Genomic DNA, 17,708 nt, shown 5'->3' on the forward strand with positions numbered 1-17,708 from the left:
CACCCCCAACCCCACCCCCACCACCATGTACCTAGTCTAACCAGTTATAGATGTACAAATGGTACTCATGGACCCCTTGATTTAAACTGGAATATACACCCTCCAGATCAGAATAGATAATATTTTTCTGGTTTTCTAGTTTTTCTCAAACACATAATACACCATTTCTCGCCTATAAACTGCCCCATCCCTGCCTGTGTCTTTTCTTTTTGTACAACCATTATACATTCTTTCAGGCTTGCATGAAACAAAGTGCACAATATATGCATTATGTAGAAAATTTGGAAAAGATCTGTAATATTTCTTTTTTACCCAAATATGCATATATATGCCTTGTTCAGTTTGCAAGGAACATCAAGCCTTCTGGGCCAGTGAATGGTCATCTTACATGAACATTAATTCAAATCGTGATAAAACGCAACATCCTTAATATTTATAAGTCCTTTAAGAAAACAAGTCAACATGTGTTAATGTTTGAAAAATGATATGTTTAGGGGCTAGTTGGGCCAGTTGCCATAAAATTCAACTGGCCCTGAAGGCCATTTTATCATTTACAGTAAGTTGACCCCTGTGTACATCAGGCCAGACCAAAACAATATGTGTTTCCTGCAACACGCTGAAAAGATTTAGGTAGGGTAGGTAACAAATTTGATTTTAACAAATAATATTATATGGTTTATATAGGAGAGTGATCTTGACTTTAACAGTGCTTCTTTTAAAAATTGCCTTATTTTTTTTAGGGAAGGCACAACAAATTAGGGTAGGTAGGGTAACTGGAAACACCAAATACTTTTTGCTTGATCTAAGTCAGCATCAGGTCATTTATCAAAATCGTAGAATTATTTTCCTACATCGGTGTCTCTGTGACCTAAAAACTTGCATGAAATTATTATGGTACAATGTATAAAATCTATGTAGGACCCTCTTTAAAAAACCTCTGACATCTGTAAGTCAGCACAGGTCCTATACAAGTTCTGTAAAACCACAGGATGACACACGACCAGTTATATTATAGAAATTCCAAATGGCCAGCGTTTGGTCCCATGGATACCTGGGTCAAGTCTGAACATACCTACAGCAGGTAAATACAACGCATCAGTGATGTTTTTAGATACAAAACAATAAAACCAATTTATAAATATACTGCAATCCATTGGTCAACCTCTATGCATATTATACATAGTGACATTGGGTTAATTATCCCTCCCCATCTTAAAGATCCCTGTCTCACTGCACTGTTTTTTCTTATGTACAGTAACTTCCCCTTAACTTCCCCTCCCTTAACTTCCCCTTAACTTCCCCTTAACTTCTCCTTAACTTCCCCTTAACTCCCCTTAACTTCTCCTTAACTTCCATTTTGATATAACCGTAGCACAGTTGTGACAGGATACTTCCGTTGACTAGGTACCGCAGTCGGTTAGAGTAACAGTCTAACAATCTGAGGTCCAAGGTTCGAATCCCGGTCCAGACTCGCTCAGAACACTGTTGTCGGTTATATTTTTGTTTATTTCATCTTTGTTATTTCTAATAAACGTCCCGCAAAGTATGGTGTTCTTTTCAGAAATGATATACCACAGCTATAGTAATACCATAGAAAACAGTTTCTTATACTTAGTTACAGATTTTGGGAAGTGGTAAATGGATCCTTACGTTCTTGACATTATGAACTAAAGTTATGAACTCTGGGTGATGCATTCAAGTTGTGGGGGGCCGCGGTGGCCAAGTTGTTAAGGCGTCTGACAATCTGCTACCACCACTGGGTCGCAGGTTCGAGGCCTACGTGAGGCAGTCGCCAGGTACTGGCCGTAGGTCGGTGGTTTTTCTCCAAGAAAATCTGGCTTCCCTCCACCAATAAAACCTGGCACGTCTTTAAATGACCATAGCTGTTAATAGGACGTAAAACACAAAAACACCCACCAAAGCATCCAAGTTGTTAACAAGGCCAAATAAAAAAGTTTGTTTCCTTTTTTATGTGTGAACAAATTATGATATGTAGGTATTAAAGTTTAATTTTCGTTTATATTGGAGAGCGATCTTTACTGTAACAGTGCTTCCTTCAAAACTGCTACAAAAAGTTTAGTGTAAGCACAAAAAATTTGGGTAGGTAGGGTAACCGGAAGCAAACCACATATTTTATTTGGCCTAATTAAGCTACACTGTAATTAAAACAGTCATTTTTAAAATGCTGGTGAGTTAACTTTAATTAAAATGCAGGTAGATAAATTTGATTTTTGTTCTTTGTTAAATTATGCTAAGACAAACACAACAAATATACATTGATAACAGAACAAAATGGTAAACAAATGGGAAGAGAAACGGCTGGGTTTGACTTAAGTTATTAGCGATCCGCCAATTTTGTCACCACGCTAAATTTTGTCATCGATTCAGATACATTTACTCACAGCTGGTGTAAATTAGAAAAAGAACCCCACCACCTATCTTATATAGAGAATCTTAATACACCTGTTGCATGCAACGTACCATTGTGCCGCCTAAACAACGTCCTGAATATTTGATGGCGTTGATCTGTCAGTGGACGGGCTTAGAATTTATGTACTTTTGCCATGATCAGAAAACAGAACTGTATTGTTGAGGCATGTTGTGATACTATTTAGCTCCGTTACCTTTCTCCAGGGTAGCCATTACGACGGGTCACAGGGTACTGTTCACTCCAGAATTCACAGTGCACTATTATTCATTCTGCAGTGGAGGCGTTCTTTGTTTTTTTCGGAATGGGAACAAATTATCTGTCTGCTGCTGGTTCATAATAGAAGTATTGTAATTAGGGATGAGCAGGATTTTATCTGTTTCAGATACAGTGAAATCTGTCTAATCTGACCAGTGTGTACGTCAGCATACTGTCTTATCTGACAACTGTGTACATCAGCATACTGTCTAATCTGACCAGTATGTACATCAGCATATTGTCTAATCTGACCAGTGTGTATGTCAGCATACTGTCTTATCTGACCAGTGTGTACATCAGCATACTGTCTAATCTGACCAGTTTGTACATCAGCATACTGTCTAATCTGACCAGTGTGTACATCAGCATACTGTCTTATCTGAAAACTGTGTACATCAGCATACTGTCTTATCTGACAACTGTGTACATCAGCATACTGTCTAATCTGACCAGTATGTACATCAGCATATTGTCTAATCTGACCAGTGTGTATGTCAGCATACTGTCTTATCTGACCAGTGTGTACATCAGCATACTGTCTAATCTGACCAGTTTGTACATCAGCATACTGTCTAATCTGACCAGTGTGTACATCAGCATACTGTCTTATCTGAAAACTGTGTACATCAGCATACTGTCTTATCTGACAACTGTGTACATCAGCATACTGTCTAATCTGACAACTATGTACATAATCATACTGTCTAATCTGACCAGTGTGTACATCAGCATACTGTCTTATCTGACAACTGTGTACATCAGCATACTGTCTTATCTGACAACTGTGTACATAAGCATACTGTCTAATCTGACAACTATGTACATAAGCATACTGTCTAATCTGACAACTGTGTACATCAGCATACTGTTTTATCTGACAACTGTGTACATCAGCATACTGTCTTATCTGACAAATGTGTACATCATCATACTGTCTAATCTGACCAGTGTGTATGTGAGCATACTGTCTTATCTGACAACTGTGTACATCAGCATACTGTCTAATCTGACCAGTGTGTACATCAGCATACTGCCTAATCTGACCAGTGTATACATCAGTATACTGTCTTATCTGACAACTGTGTACATCAGCATACTGTCTAATCTGACAATTATGTACATAAGCATACTGTCTAATCTGACAACTGTGTACATCAGCATACTGTTTTATCTGACAACTGTGTACATAAGCATACTGTCTAATCTGACCAGTCTGTACATCAGCATACTGTCTTATTTGACAACTGTGTACATCAGCATACTGTCTAAGCTGACCAATATACATTGCCATGCTGTATAATCTCGTAAAAGTATATATACATTAACATACTGTATGATCTGACAACTGTATACATCAGCATACTGTCTAATCTGACCACTACATCAGCATACTGTCTGAGCTGACCATTGTATACATTGTCATGACAACTGACAATCCGACAACTACATAAAACACTGTCTAATATGACAATTGTACATCAACATACTGTCTAATCTGACCACTGTGTACATAGACATACTGTCTAATCAGACCACTGTGTACAGACATACTGTCTAATATGACCATCATGTACACTGACATCTGATATGTCTAATATGACTACTGTGTACATAAACATACTGTCTAATCTGACCACTGTGTACATAGACATACTGTCTAATCAGACCACTGTGTACAGACATACTGTCTAATATGACCATCATGTACACTGACATCTGATATGTCTAATATGACTACTGTGTACATAGACATACTGTCTAATCTGACCATTGGGTACATCGACATAATGTCTAATTGGACCACTGTGTACATAAACATACTAGCTATTAAGCTATCTAATTCGATGTACTGGAGTAATAACATAACAACTAAAACTACCAAACACAAGACCTGTGTATTTAGACAACCTGTGAAATCTGACCAGTTTGTTGTGTCTCACAGGATATCTAGAAGAAAAGTTTCACAAATAATAAAATTAATTGGAAAGAGACACTTTTCAACTTCACCAATGCTTTCATTTGAAAAAATCTTAAGATTTCAGTTTGATGTGACAGGTTGAAATACTGACCTGGTAGCCCGAGTTTCCTCCGGCCCTGACACCAGATTTTGACATTTTGACAGATACATGTAGATGTCTGGTGTGGGCTACTGTGCTGGGTGCAATAGGTATGGTATTTCAGTGAAGTAGCAGTCTAATGTTGGCGTCAGATTTGTGCTATCGCAAGGAGGCAAGTACACCAACATACCGCCTCTAGTATACACACATACATTACACACTTTGAGGCATGTCCTTAAATGGCTTTAACTGAAGGATGCTAAACCTATAAAATAAAACGAAAACCAAACCTTTGAAAAATTCTGAAGTTATAAAGAGATGTTTTTAGTCCATGAAACTGTCTGGGGGCCAGACTACACAAAATAGAAAATTATGACATGTTGCTCCATTGCTTCAATCAGCAAATGTACTTTATTTCTTAAGAAAGAGAAAAAAACAATTGTGATAGCATATATAGACCTTACTATTAAATGTTACTCCATATATATAGGTATTTTTATCTAAATTAGAAGGTTTTCACATTTCCAGTTAATGGGTATAGTCAGGGTCAGGAAAATACATTGGGAAAACAGAACAATTATCTTACAGACTGAATGACCTTAGTTTAAAATTATCACACTTGTCATCAAACACATTTTATCTAAAGTCTTTTTTACAGCATTTTTCATAAAAAGTTAAAAGCTATTTGCCACTTTTCCCCAAGAAACTGATACTTCTTGTTGATAACACAATTATTTTCTTTAAAACATTTCAATTTCTTTACCCGCCCCACCCCCAACCACTCACCACCAAATCCTGAAAAACTGTCTTTTTATGTTCTCCTTTAAATCTAAATTATATCTATTATGTTAAAGATTAAAAGTAGGCAAATTTCTTTGAAGCTTTAAGGTTTTAAATATTCATGGGATTGATGAGGTTTTAAGAACCTTTGTAGTTCAGAAATAGACCGTTATAGTATTCTAACATTTTGGTGTCAATTGCGACTGTTGACAGTGAATAGACATTTCATAGCTGAATGAACATATATCATCATTACACAGTTTTTCAAGGTATCATACTAAATTTATGGCTTAGTCAGGTATGTGTGGTTGGGTTTTATTGGAGCAGTTTATCTTGTTTACAATATTTTATCATCTTTTGTGCCATTTTGTTAAAAGTAAGAAAGACAATATATTTTTATGTTAACAATGTAAACATCATGATAATTGCCAAACTTATTTTGTGGAGTGGGTATAGATAGGAATTGCTTTGAACAGATTTAGTTCATATATATATATATAACCCATAGTATGGTAATATCAAATTTCACTCTGGTTTAGATTTTGGTGTTTATTGGTCAAGGTAAACGGTCAAAGGTCATGCTTGACTACTTTTGAAGTAAAAATCTTGTGTAAAAGATATCTCACAAATTAAACCACACAAGTCAACAATTCCATTCACTCTGTATGGTCAAGATCAAATTTTCACACCTCATTAGATTTTGGTAAGGTTGACCTTTTGTATAAACTTTGTTGAAAATTTATTAAGGAAGGAAGTCGGTAGGGTCATGACAATGAATTTCGTTAGGACAGGACGTACATGGGTAACACTATATGCCCCCCCCCCTAACTTTTTTAAGGTTAGGGTGGGGGCGGGCATAAACATAAATGCTTTAGTTAGATCTACATGAGCCTCTCTCAAAGTCTCAAAGGGAAAATATAATTTGTAATAACGGTAATTTTTCTTGTATCTTTTATCATATTGCACAGACTGATTTGCTGCGTAATTCTTGCACCCAAATTTTTGATGTTTAATGTGTGGAATAAGAAATCCACCATCTTCATATCTTTGTTTTATATTCATAAAATATTACTTATCTATAGGTCTATATTTTCTTGTTTTTTAATCCTGGAAAAAGAATTTATGTTTTTTTTAGATTAAAAATGACCTGGGACTGTCAATGATAACATTTATTTTTGTAGATTGTTTTTAAAATTGATTTTTTTTAACGTGATGCAGCATTTCACTTCATGCAAGTTAGACCTCTTTGTATAAAGTTGTCAATGAAAAAATTTGAAAGCCTGGTTAGTTTACTGTTATAAAAACATATCCTGAAATGTTTTCATCTATACCATTTTTAACAATAATTCAAATTCATATTAATATTTAATTTTGTTGTTTTTAAAAAACAATGTAAGTTCTATTAGAAGTCGTCACAAAAATGTCAATTTTCTGATAAATTAGAAAAACAAAATGCTTGAAAATGTTCTTTTTAATCAAACAAGGCTTTAGCAATTTACGGCCCAAATGAACAGATGATCGATGTTGTAAACAAGTTAGGGTAAGAAATTGTTTAGAATTGTAAAATATATTACTTGTCCCCGACAGAATATAAAAGATTTCATGGTGATGGACACGAATAAAACCCAGTACAGCTTTTCTTTATTGAATAACATGTAATAATATACATACTTACCAGCTAGCTGTGTGTGCAATACGAAAGGAAATGCTATGCTTGTTTACACATCCCACAATACTTGCATGGGTAAATGGGCCCTAGGGGCCTATTGACTTTCATTTTACAACCATTTATCTTGTTTATGGGGCAAAATTTAAATTTTAAAACTTGCAGTGAAAGATTGTAAAATAAATTTTATGCAGAAAAAATATTTCATTTTAAATTTTATGACTTTTATTTGTCATTCATGAGAAATATTATTGAATATTTTAGATAGATGGCTAGAGAGGTCACAAGAGGTCAAAGGTAACGAATGGACATGGAGTTGCCAAGGCGATTCTCCGGAGGTCGTCTGAGTCTTAAGGATGATTTTGACATAGATTTCAATGATGCAAGCCGTGCCTCAACTCCGATGAGCATACTGAGCTCCAAGTCGGAGGGTCGTCGACGAGAGCGCTCGTCACACCATCATACCCCGGAGGACTACAAAAGGAAAATCGCTCGACTGAAAAGTGAACTTGAGATGGAAAAAGCAAGAAATAAACAGGTATATCGTGACAAGTCTGTGGAAATAAAGTTAATACGAGAGTCGTATGCTCAGGACCGCAGTCGTGAATATCGCGAACTGGAGAAGAAACTCAGTCTAGAAAAACAAAAAGAGGTGGAAATCTTACAAGAAAACATAATCAAACGCAAGGATGAAGAGTTACAGCAGGTTTTTAGGTATAAAGAGGATGAGATGAGAAATCTGACAGAAAAACTCCGGAAGGAAAAAGAAACCAAGAGCATCACAGAGGACAAGAAACGTGAGTACAAGGAAGGGTTAAAAAAGATGCAAGAAGAATTACAAAAAATGAAAGAAGAAAAAGATAAAATTGAAAAAGAATATAAGAAAAAGTGTGATGATGAAAACAAGAAGGATAAAGAATTCTCGGAAATCAAAGAAGGATATGATTCTGAGTTACGGAAAATTATAGGTGAATCAAAAAAGCTTGCTATGGGAAATTTACAAAAGCTGAAAAAGGCTGAGAAGGCCTTAGTGAATGATGGAAGTGCCTTAAACGAGGATGATGATATTTCACTTCTGGATCGCATGACACCATTTTCGGATTATTCCAGTCGCGCACCGAGTACAAGTCTCGGATTTCGTCTTGAGGATTTAAAGTTAGATGATCTTCGAATTGAGGAAGAGGATATTGAAAGTTTGTTAGCTTCGGCACAATCTGCCCCTTCTGCCTTCACCAAGGTGCGACGACAAACCCCCGTCAGTCTTCCGTCTAAGTCGCCAAACCTAGTCAGCCCCCGTCCGTTCAGTGTTGCCAGCGACACAGGAGACCTGGACAGCACACTTGAGGTATGCCAACTTTTATTTTTGATCTAAAAGTTAAATAATTGATTTGTTTATTTTTAGAGAATTTTTTTTTTTTTTTTTTTCAAAATGTTTTTCCCAAGATATACATAGGGAAGTTGTCTTTTCAAAACCCTCACAATATCCAGCTACCAGACAAGGCCTAAACCACTACAGTAAACTGATTTTGCATACATGTGTACTGCATATGCATTGTATACTTAAACGTGCTGTACGTGTGCTTTATTTGTGTATGTATATATATATAAAAACATATACTCTATGTATACTTATTGTGCAAACCATGTATACATATCATGCCGTTGTCACAAGACCAGATGCTGAATCATGTTTGAATAGTAAATCATGAATGCATGACATTCATTTAACATTTTGATATGATACATCATGCAATTTGCAACTGAGGTCCTGATGTCTACATGTATTATGAGTGTTACATGTTTATATCGTGTGTTTATTTCATCCGAGTTGTTATTTTTATACCCCATTCAGGGTGACTGTTCATGCCCATTAGATGTTTATGTATTGTGCATGTTACGAGTTGATTTCTGTATAAGACATCTGAATTAGTGTTGATATCGTGTTCAGAGTTAGTGTTTTGTGCACCATGCTAACATGTTGATTTCTGTATCAAATGTTTTAGGTGTTTATGATTTGGTGTATCCTGCAATCCTGACGTGTTTGAATCATGTGCCTTTTTGCATCTGTTTTGTGTATCATATAGATTCTGTACAAGATTTATTGTTGTAAGATAGAAAACTTCACAATGTATTTTGGAAAATTTATAAGATATGTATTATGAATATATTTTTATTCCAAACACAACCACAGATACCAACTTGAGTAATGTATTTCTGTATATTAGGGCTGTAGAACCTGGCCAATATACAATATATATAGCTATATACTTACATGGTATATATCTTTGCCGTTTGTTTCACTAGTGTGTTTGACAGACTGATAAGGTTACTGGGTGAACGTATAGGGGTATGTATATGTATTTGGTTAGATTAAAACGAGGTCAGATATTTACTTAAAGCCTCGTAAGAGGGCGACAAGATTTATCTAGAGTTCACACCTATTATCTACTCGTGTAAATAGGGCAAAGCAAAACAAAAGAACTGGCATTTATACTGTCATAAATACTGCCCATATTTTTGAAATATGTCAGGCCAAACAAATTATACTGTTTCCTATAATACGACAAGGGGATGGAGACCCAACGTCCCTGCAAGGATGTCAGCATGTAGGATGTAAATCAAACATGACATTTTATACCAGATTCAGTGGTGTTGTTGCTCATCATTTCTATTTTCATTTGTTTCCTATAATGTTTTGTAGCATGTAGGAGGACATTATTTTTGTTTTCCATAAAGATTTTTTACGTTGTGTCTTAAGATGTTCGGGGAAACTTATAGGTCAACACGATTTCAATGTTCACAGTATGGGCCCTAACGTTTCTACTGATACCTTCATTCAATTGATTGAGCCGAACACGTCATTAACATGTGGTTTCATGTTGAGAAATATTTGCACAAAGTATTTAGATTATTGATGAGACTGAATAAATTATCGTAAGATCGGAACTATATAATAGTCAACTACCTGGAACCAAATTCCAAGACATTATTATAGACACGTGCAATGTTAGTAAACATCTAATTTGAGCCGTATAATGCACATGTACTTGCTTGTTGTGGGTACGATTCATTAATTGTTATCACGCATGGATGCACACAATATTGACAACACTTTACACTTTAATTGTCTGCTCGGTGAATGCTGTGCAGCAAGCTCGAAATTCAATATTTTGTTTTGTTATTATTTGATTTTCAGTTATACTATGCCATATTGTTATGGTGTAGATTAGCGTACAAGCTTCAGGGTGAAAATTGTAGAGTATGTGTTCTGCGTCGGAGTATTATTTGAAATCAACAGATTTGCAAGACAAGGAATATATGACTTGTTATAACTTTTTAGGTGTTCAGCTGTCAATGAAATTTGCCTCCTATAACTAAAAGCAGAATGATATTTTTTTTTTTTTTTTTTAAATTTATCAAATTGAGCTGACCTAATATTTTTTTCGCAACCCCCAACCCCATCATGCCCCCCCCCCCAACTCTCAAAAATATGTGCGCAACTACTTTGCCATCTTTACCTTTCATCTGTTTCTAATTGGTTTTTAAGTCTAATCAGGTGTCAATATGTTCAGCCAGGTATGAACTTGACCTGGTCTGTTGCAGATAATTGATACATTTTATCAGTTTAACTTTGGCATTCCAATAATACAGACTCCTTATATATTGTCTAAACACATTGGCTGGGTATTTATCAATATTGACCTGGCGCCTGGTAATGAAATGACAGCTGACATAAAACTGGAAAATTGATTTATTTTGTTGACAATGTAACTTGCTATGATGTTCAAGGCTCTGGGATCAATGGACAGTACATAAATATACATTATGAGTCCCCCATCGGTACTTACCGGAGAGGGTTATGCATGACTGATCACCATCCATCCTTTCTTCTTTCTATCTGTTTGTCTTTCCATCCTTCTATCTGTTTGTTCAGCTTCCAGAGGCCATCATGTTATATTTATGAATTAGATTTCATCAAATGTTGACATATTGTATGTTTTATGATACATGTTTATGTATTTTGATAAAAACGTTATAGGGATATGTATAAACGTATCTGAATTTTTGGAATGATGTTGTGTTCCACTGACTGTAGACACGGGCTTTGACAAATTATTTTCCTTTCAAGTTTATATCATTTCCTCTATATTGGAGCAGGGAAAACTATTAAAGCTGCAGGTCTCTCTAGGGAGTTATCTAGAACATTTAGAAATTATTTCCAGCTCTGTGTTGCAGAACGGTGCTACCATAATAAATATTGTGACCTATTTAGCAATGTGCATATATATGCTCGATCCCTGCTTTATAATCAAGGGGTCCATTGGGATTCATCCTCGATATCCAGGGGTTACGCTAACTTTCACTCTCTACACCCCTGGAATATGTCATAGCAAAATTGAAGGCACAAAGCTAGATAGCTGTTTGATTGGTCTGAGGTAAAACAAAAACTGACCAATCGCTAGGCTGATACCTGTCCTTTGAAGATTACAAAGGAGAGATGCAGGACTTCAAAGCCTGTCAACTTTTAGGTTGCCTGACCACGAGATTCTTTTGAATGTACGTCAAAGGATCAAACTAGTGTTCTCGTCTCATCCACAAGGTGGCGCACACTGAGCATTCAATTTTGCTATGACATATTCCAGGGGTGCAGAGAGCGAAAGTGAGCGTTACACCCCTGGATATCGAGGATGATTGGGATCAAATTCTGGTGGCAGAGAATGTTTTTGTGAAAAGGGAAATTATATTAATACTTCTTAATCAATTCTTATTGCTTAATTATGTTGATTGGCAAGCACTTTAAATACTCCCAAGTTCAGAAACTAAGATACTGAACAAATTTGAGCTCTTCTTCATTGGAGATACATTTGTATGTAGTAAGGACCTTAAGACACTGTTTAATAAGGATCGGCTGGCATGTCATATTTTTGGGAGCTTGAATACTTAAGCTTCACTGTTCTGCAAACACATATTTAGGAGAACATTGGTGAGGTAATTTCTAAACAATCACAAATTAAATGAAAAAGTTGAATAGGTCAATTTTAAGACATGCATTATGACATCACTCCTGTAAGTTACATAAACAATATTAGGAATTCTTTAGTGTTTTGAGATTCAAGTCCATGCTATGGTTCACTCTTCCTTAAGATAAGTTCACAGATACGTGTTTAGCTTATTGGTGTATTTTTGTAAGGTCAATTATGGTACAAATATTTTGAACATATGTATTTCAGTATTTTGCACCAATATGTCCTGGCATAAAAGTATATATCATAATTATGACTCATACATTGTTTTTAACCTTCTGCTTTGACAAATGATACTTACATACACAATATTATACATGTATGTGCTGTATAGTTGATGATTAAGTGGCATGCTGTTTCAGTCTACCTCAGCAACATCTGTTGTATGCAACTTACCTGTGGGGCCCTTTAAGGGAAAAATACATTTTATTACATTTGAAAACAAAACAAATATTTTTCCCCTGTATATCAGACAGAAAAGTCCCAGGGTATTTTTTTAATGAGATTTTTATGAAGATATTGAATCTGGTCTCAATTTATTGATTTCTTTAATATATTTCATCCGATTTGAAAGTACGTAGCTTAATTGTCCTCCGACTCCTACAAATAGCATTACAAAATATTGACATCAAATATAAATCGGATGAAAACCCAAACATATCCTCCTATTGACTAGATGAATACTCACTAGTTTAGAACAGAGATCAATGGAAGGAATGTATATACACAGACATGAAATTGAGTATTCTGTGACGAAGTGTTGATAGATGTGTGTTTTGAAATGGACGAGTCTGTCATAATTAATTACGATATTGAAAACTGGCAGTCTGTGGTTTGAAGTTTAAAAATGTCTTTTGTGATGCTGTGAAAGATGTAATTGATTTATATTCCGGAACAGTTAGTGTTTTAATAATTTGATTAAGTTTTGAGATTTCTGTATTTTTACGAATTTTTCCACGGATGTACCATTATTGGAGGAGTTTCTAATGCTGAAGTGAAAAGATTAAAGGTATTTGACGGGTCATGAAAACAATTTGATTGTATGACTTTGCAAATTACATCTTTTGATCTGGGATATTTCTCGATAAATTAGTATGAAATGTACAATTTGTATGGAGTATAATGTCACCTTCCAAGTCCACAGCTTTTCTAAGGCGCCGTTAAAAATAAAGTTCATGTAAGGTCATGATCACCTCAACAACGAAAATTTACAATCTAAACATTTCAAAATCAAACTAACTCAATATCGAGGGCCATTGTGCTGTATTGGTAAAGTTTGTATACCAAGTTTTATAGGTAAATATACAATTAACCGGAACAACATTAACGTCACACGAGGTCAATATTGATATTGAATAAGTTGACCATTGGTCAATATGGGATTGTCACTGATTTTGTATCAAAGCAAGTACTTTAAACAGGTCTGAATAACGAGCCTTTAAGTGTTACAAAAGTATTTGTATTAAGTATATATTTATATAAATATGGTATAAGTATTAATTAGTCTGTTACTAATACTACCGAAGGGGACGTTGAGAGATTTTAACTCCATTCGTCAGTCGTTCAGTCCGTCTGTGCGTCACTTTCCTGTGTATACTCTTTAATCAACAGTCAAATATTGAATATTAGTTCCTCTTAAGTTTGCGGGATATCAGATACTGTAAATGGCCGGTGTCATACCCCACTGTATACATTTAAAATATATATATTGTAACTAAATGAAGGTAATAAAGTTTATATACTTATATATATTTACAACAGACATATGCAGAGGTATTGCATAATTTCTTTATTTCATACCAAAGTTTGTCCGGAGCATAATTTCCATGTTATATTTCACATTTGTTTACCAAACTTGTTATACTGATGTATCTTGTGTAGACAAGTGTTGCATACTTAAAATTGGTCTTGTACCCCCAAAAAATATTGCCCTTCATTTTTTAATATCAATTTTCATGCGGAGCATATAACTCCCGTGCTATTTAAGTATCTGCTATTCTTAGCAATCTTACAGAAGCATCGTGTTTAAGTTACACTGGCTGTGAAGAGATCTGTAGGATGTTTATTTTCTTAAACTGATATACTTGTCTATGTACCATATATGTTCTCATGTTTACAATTTTACAAATGACCAAAAATAATGAAATTCAATTAATTGACAGGTTTTATCGCTATATTTTATTTTCTAATACGGCAAGACATTTTTAATGTTTCAAACAGAGTGCAGCCCGTAGTATTGATAGATAAAATGTGAAGACCTCTATCGAAGCTCATTCCAAGTTTCAGATACACACACACAAACATTGTGTTGACTCGGATCAATTTGAAAACATTAATCAATGTTGTGGAAGTGTTTGCATTGATAGAGGTTACAGCAAGATAACTATTCCTGTGTTTGTTTACTTTGTAAATTCACATTTGAATGACTTTTTGGCAGGTAACCAAGCGAGTTCAATTAAAGACGAAACCCAGTAATATTAAAAAGGTAATGTGGTTTCTATGTATATGTATTGGTGTTGTTGTATATTATGATTCATATTTGGCGAATCAATCTCCCCTTGTATTTGGTGTGTACTTTTTCCCTATTTTCACTTTCCAAACCTTTCCTAAATGGTTTGTAAGATATTCATGCCATTTTGAATTTATCTTTCCTTTTCTTGGTCAAAGTTTTATAATTTGCTTTTCTTTCCCAGTGAATTTCCCTTCCAAGTGTTGTACGCTTTGCTTAAATGCAATTTTTTTGTTTACACATTGATTCTGAGTGAATTCAGGCATTTTTTATGCACAATGTGTATTGCATCTGAATCTGCCGGTCAACATTGTCAGTGTGTCACCCGGTGTGTATCAATTCACAATACACGTTTTCTCACCTTGATTTTAACTTTCAGAAGCAAAGTTGGCATTTTTGCATTTTTGTCTGGTTTGAAAATATTAAAGGGCTGGGGTGTATTCTAGTATAAATATAAGCAGAATTTCTGAATCATGGGGATGTTGTAATTTAACTTCAAATATACTTCAAATTCTTCCCTCAATTTGAGCAAGAGTCCATTTATAGATATTGTTCAGTTGCAATTCCCTCAAGGATGGAAGGAAATTTAAACTAACCCTGTTGATATAATAAGTTCATGATCATGATCAGCAAAACTTGTAGTTCTTTGAATTCAGATCAAAAACAGCAAAGCAATATGGTTTCTACAACTTTGTGGCAGCAATGCACGTTTCGTTGCAAATTTTTCAGGAAGGGAAATTGAAATTTTCCAAAATGCTGCCGCCATAAGTATAAACACCTACAATCTAAGTTTGGCAGAAGTTTGTCATATTATGTTGTGTCAGTTGTTCGTTGTGTCACTCAACTTGATACTTTCATGACATGGGTCTGGTAAAATAGAAAGCAAATTTAGCGTTTATATGTATACATGTTCCCTGTGTGTGATGTTGTGATGCCCTATCCATGCGAAATCTATAACTTCTGAAACATCAATTTCAGATCTGTTTCTATTATATACCCTCAATCTTCCTGAGTGTTGTGCCCATGCATAGTCAGTTTTTCAAAACAATTGTACATGTACATCTGTTGCCTATACAGTTTTATTTACATTTAATCATTTCCAAATATCAATCTGTACTTTGGTTTTAGATAAAGGAAAGTGATATTTTCGGGTGACTTCCCCGCCTCAAAGCTGCAATAGGTGTACTGAATACAGTCCTGATTGTGTGAACGAGTCCTTCAGCTTTTTATAATACCACAAGTGTGTATTTGAATACAAGATACAAAATGTATTTTATGTTTTCTATACATGCATGTACATTTGCACAAGAGATTTTCATTTCTGCTTTTTACATTTCGATTTATTGGAGTACAGTGTAGAATTTCAGGTATTGAAGTTTATATACATTAGGTATTTATAACATTGAACTTAAGAATTGCCATCTAGTTCAAATTTGTGTTAAGTTTAATTTGTAGTATTTGAAAAAATTGTATCATCATAATATGAAGATATTTTGTTCCGAACGAGTGAAGCCATAATTTATTTTGAGGCTATTTAATAGGCTAAGGCTATTTAGAGCATATATTCCTAATGTTGTGTAATAAATATGAAACACAAATCAATTAGCATTTATTATTGATTCATCTTTTAACAAATAACATCTAGGTACTTATTATAGAAGTCATGGAATTACATTTGAAAACACTAAAGTGCCTACACTAAATCAACTCGACACACAAAATGAAATTCTATTTATGTATCTATTATTTACAAAACAGCTAGCTCACTACACAACAACAGATTAAACAAAACCCAGGGCCGGTCTGGTAAACAACTGAGGCTTTGTAAACTAATACTCAGGTCCCTTTGTAGCAATAATGTTTATCAGCCACAAGATATTGAAGTATTTAAACCTACTGCCTATACATGGGTTAAACGGCGAGAAGTCCTGTCTGAAATGTAGTTACATTGAGGTTCCCAAAGAGTGGAAGTATAATATTTATTAGCTCACCGGGTCTGACGGACCAAGGTGAACTTATGCTATACTATTGCGTCCGCCGTCTGTCCGTCGTCCGTCCATCCGTCTTCCGTCATCTGTACGTCAACAATTTCTTCAAACGACTTCTTCTTAACCACTGATTGGAATTTAACTAAATTTCACTGGAAGTATCCCTAAGTGGTTGGGATTCAAAATTGTACAAATGGTGGGGCTGACCCCTGATGGGGCTGAGGGGTGGGGCCAAAAGGGGGTAATTTGGCTATATTGCTATAAACGACTTTTCTGTGTTGAACTATGCACTGGATATCAATCATATTTGGTCGAAAGCATTCATAGGAGGCTAGGATTCAAAATTGTACAAATGGTGGGGCTGACCCCCCCGGGCTAAGGGTTCGGGCCAAAAATAGTTTATTACTTGGAAATGGTTGTGATTCCCACCCTTTAACCATATATACAATTGCTGAGTTTAAAGAGAAGAATGCACATATGCTTCCAGGATGGCCCTGGGGGTCAGGCCCCACCCTGGAGACTTAGTCCCTAAATGGTCATAACTTTGAAACGGTTGAGATCCCACCCCAAAACTGTATATACAATTGTTGGGCATAAAGAGATGAATGCAGTCATGATATTAGAATAGACCCAGGAGTCTGGCTAAATCCCTAGGGACCTAGTTTCTGAGTCACAGCTTGGAAACAGGTGAGAACCCCACCCTAAAACCATATATGCAATTGTTGTGTATAAAGAGACGAATACACATATGCTTTCAGGATGGCTCCAGGGTCCGCCCCACCCTTGGAGACTTAGCCCCTGGGTCATAACTTTGAAACGGTTGAGATCCCAACCCCAAAACTACATATTCAAATGCTGGGCATAAAGAGATGAATGCAGTCATGATATAAGAATAGACCCTGGGGTCTGGCCAAATCCGTAGGGACCTAGTTTCTGAGTCACAGCTTGGAAACAGTTGAGATCACATTCCCATAACCATACATAAAATTGCTGGGCAT

At 35.4% G+C, this 17,708-nt stretch overlaps 1 protein-coding gene across 1 annotated transcript in view; it reads left to right on the forward strand.

Annotated features, from left to right (window-relative positions):
- Positions 1 to 17,708, forward strand: part of LOC110465882 (peripheral-type benzodiazepine receptor-associated protein 1-like) — a 212,055-nt gene that overhangs the window by 2,549 nt on the left and 191,798 nt on the right. Inside the window, exons 2-3 of the mRNA XM_021522010.1 lie at positions 7,454 to 8,534; positions 14,651 to 14,698. Coding sequence (XP_021377685.1) covers positions 7,494 to 8,534; positions 14,651 to 14,698 — 1,089 coding nt within the window. The 5' untranslated portion in view covers positions 7,454 to 7,493. The remainder of the gene's footprint in view (positions 1 to 7,453; positions 8,535 to 14,650; positions 14,699 to 17,708) is intronic.

Source organism: Mizuhopecten yessoensis, unplaced genomic scaffold (assembly GCF_002113885.1).
Source record: "Mizuhopecten yessoensis strain PY_sf001 unplaced genomic scaffold, ASM211388v2 scaffold11103, whole genome shotgun sequence".
Classification (NCBI taxonomy): domain Eukaryota; kingdom Metazoa; phylum Mollusca; class Bivalvia; order Pectinida; family Pectinidae; genus Mizuhopecten; species Mizuhopecten yessoensis.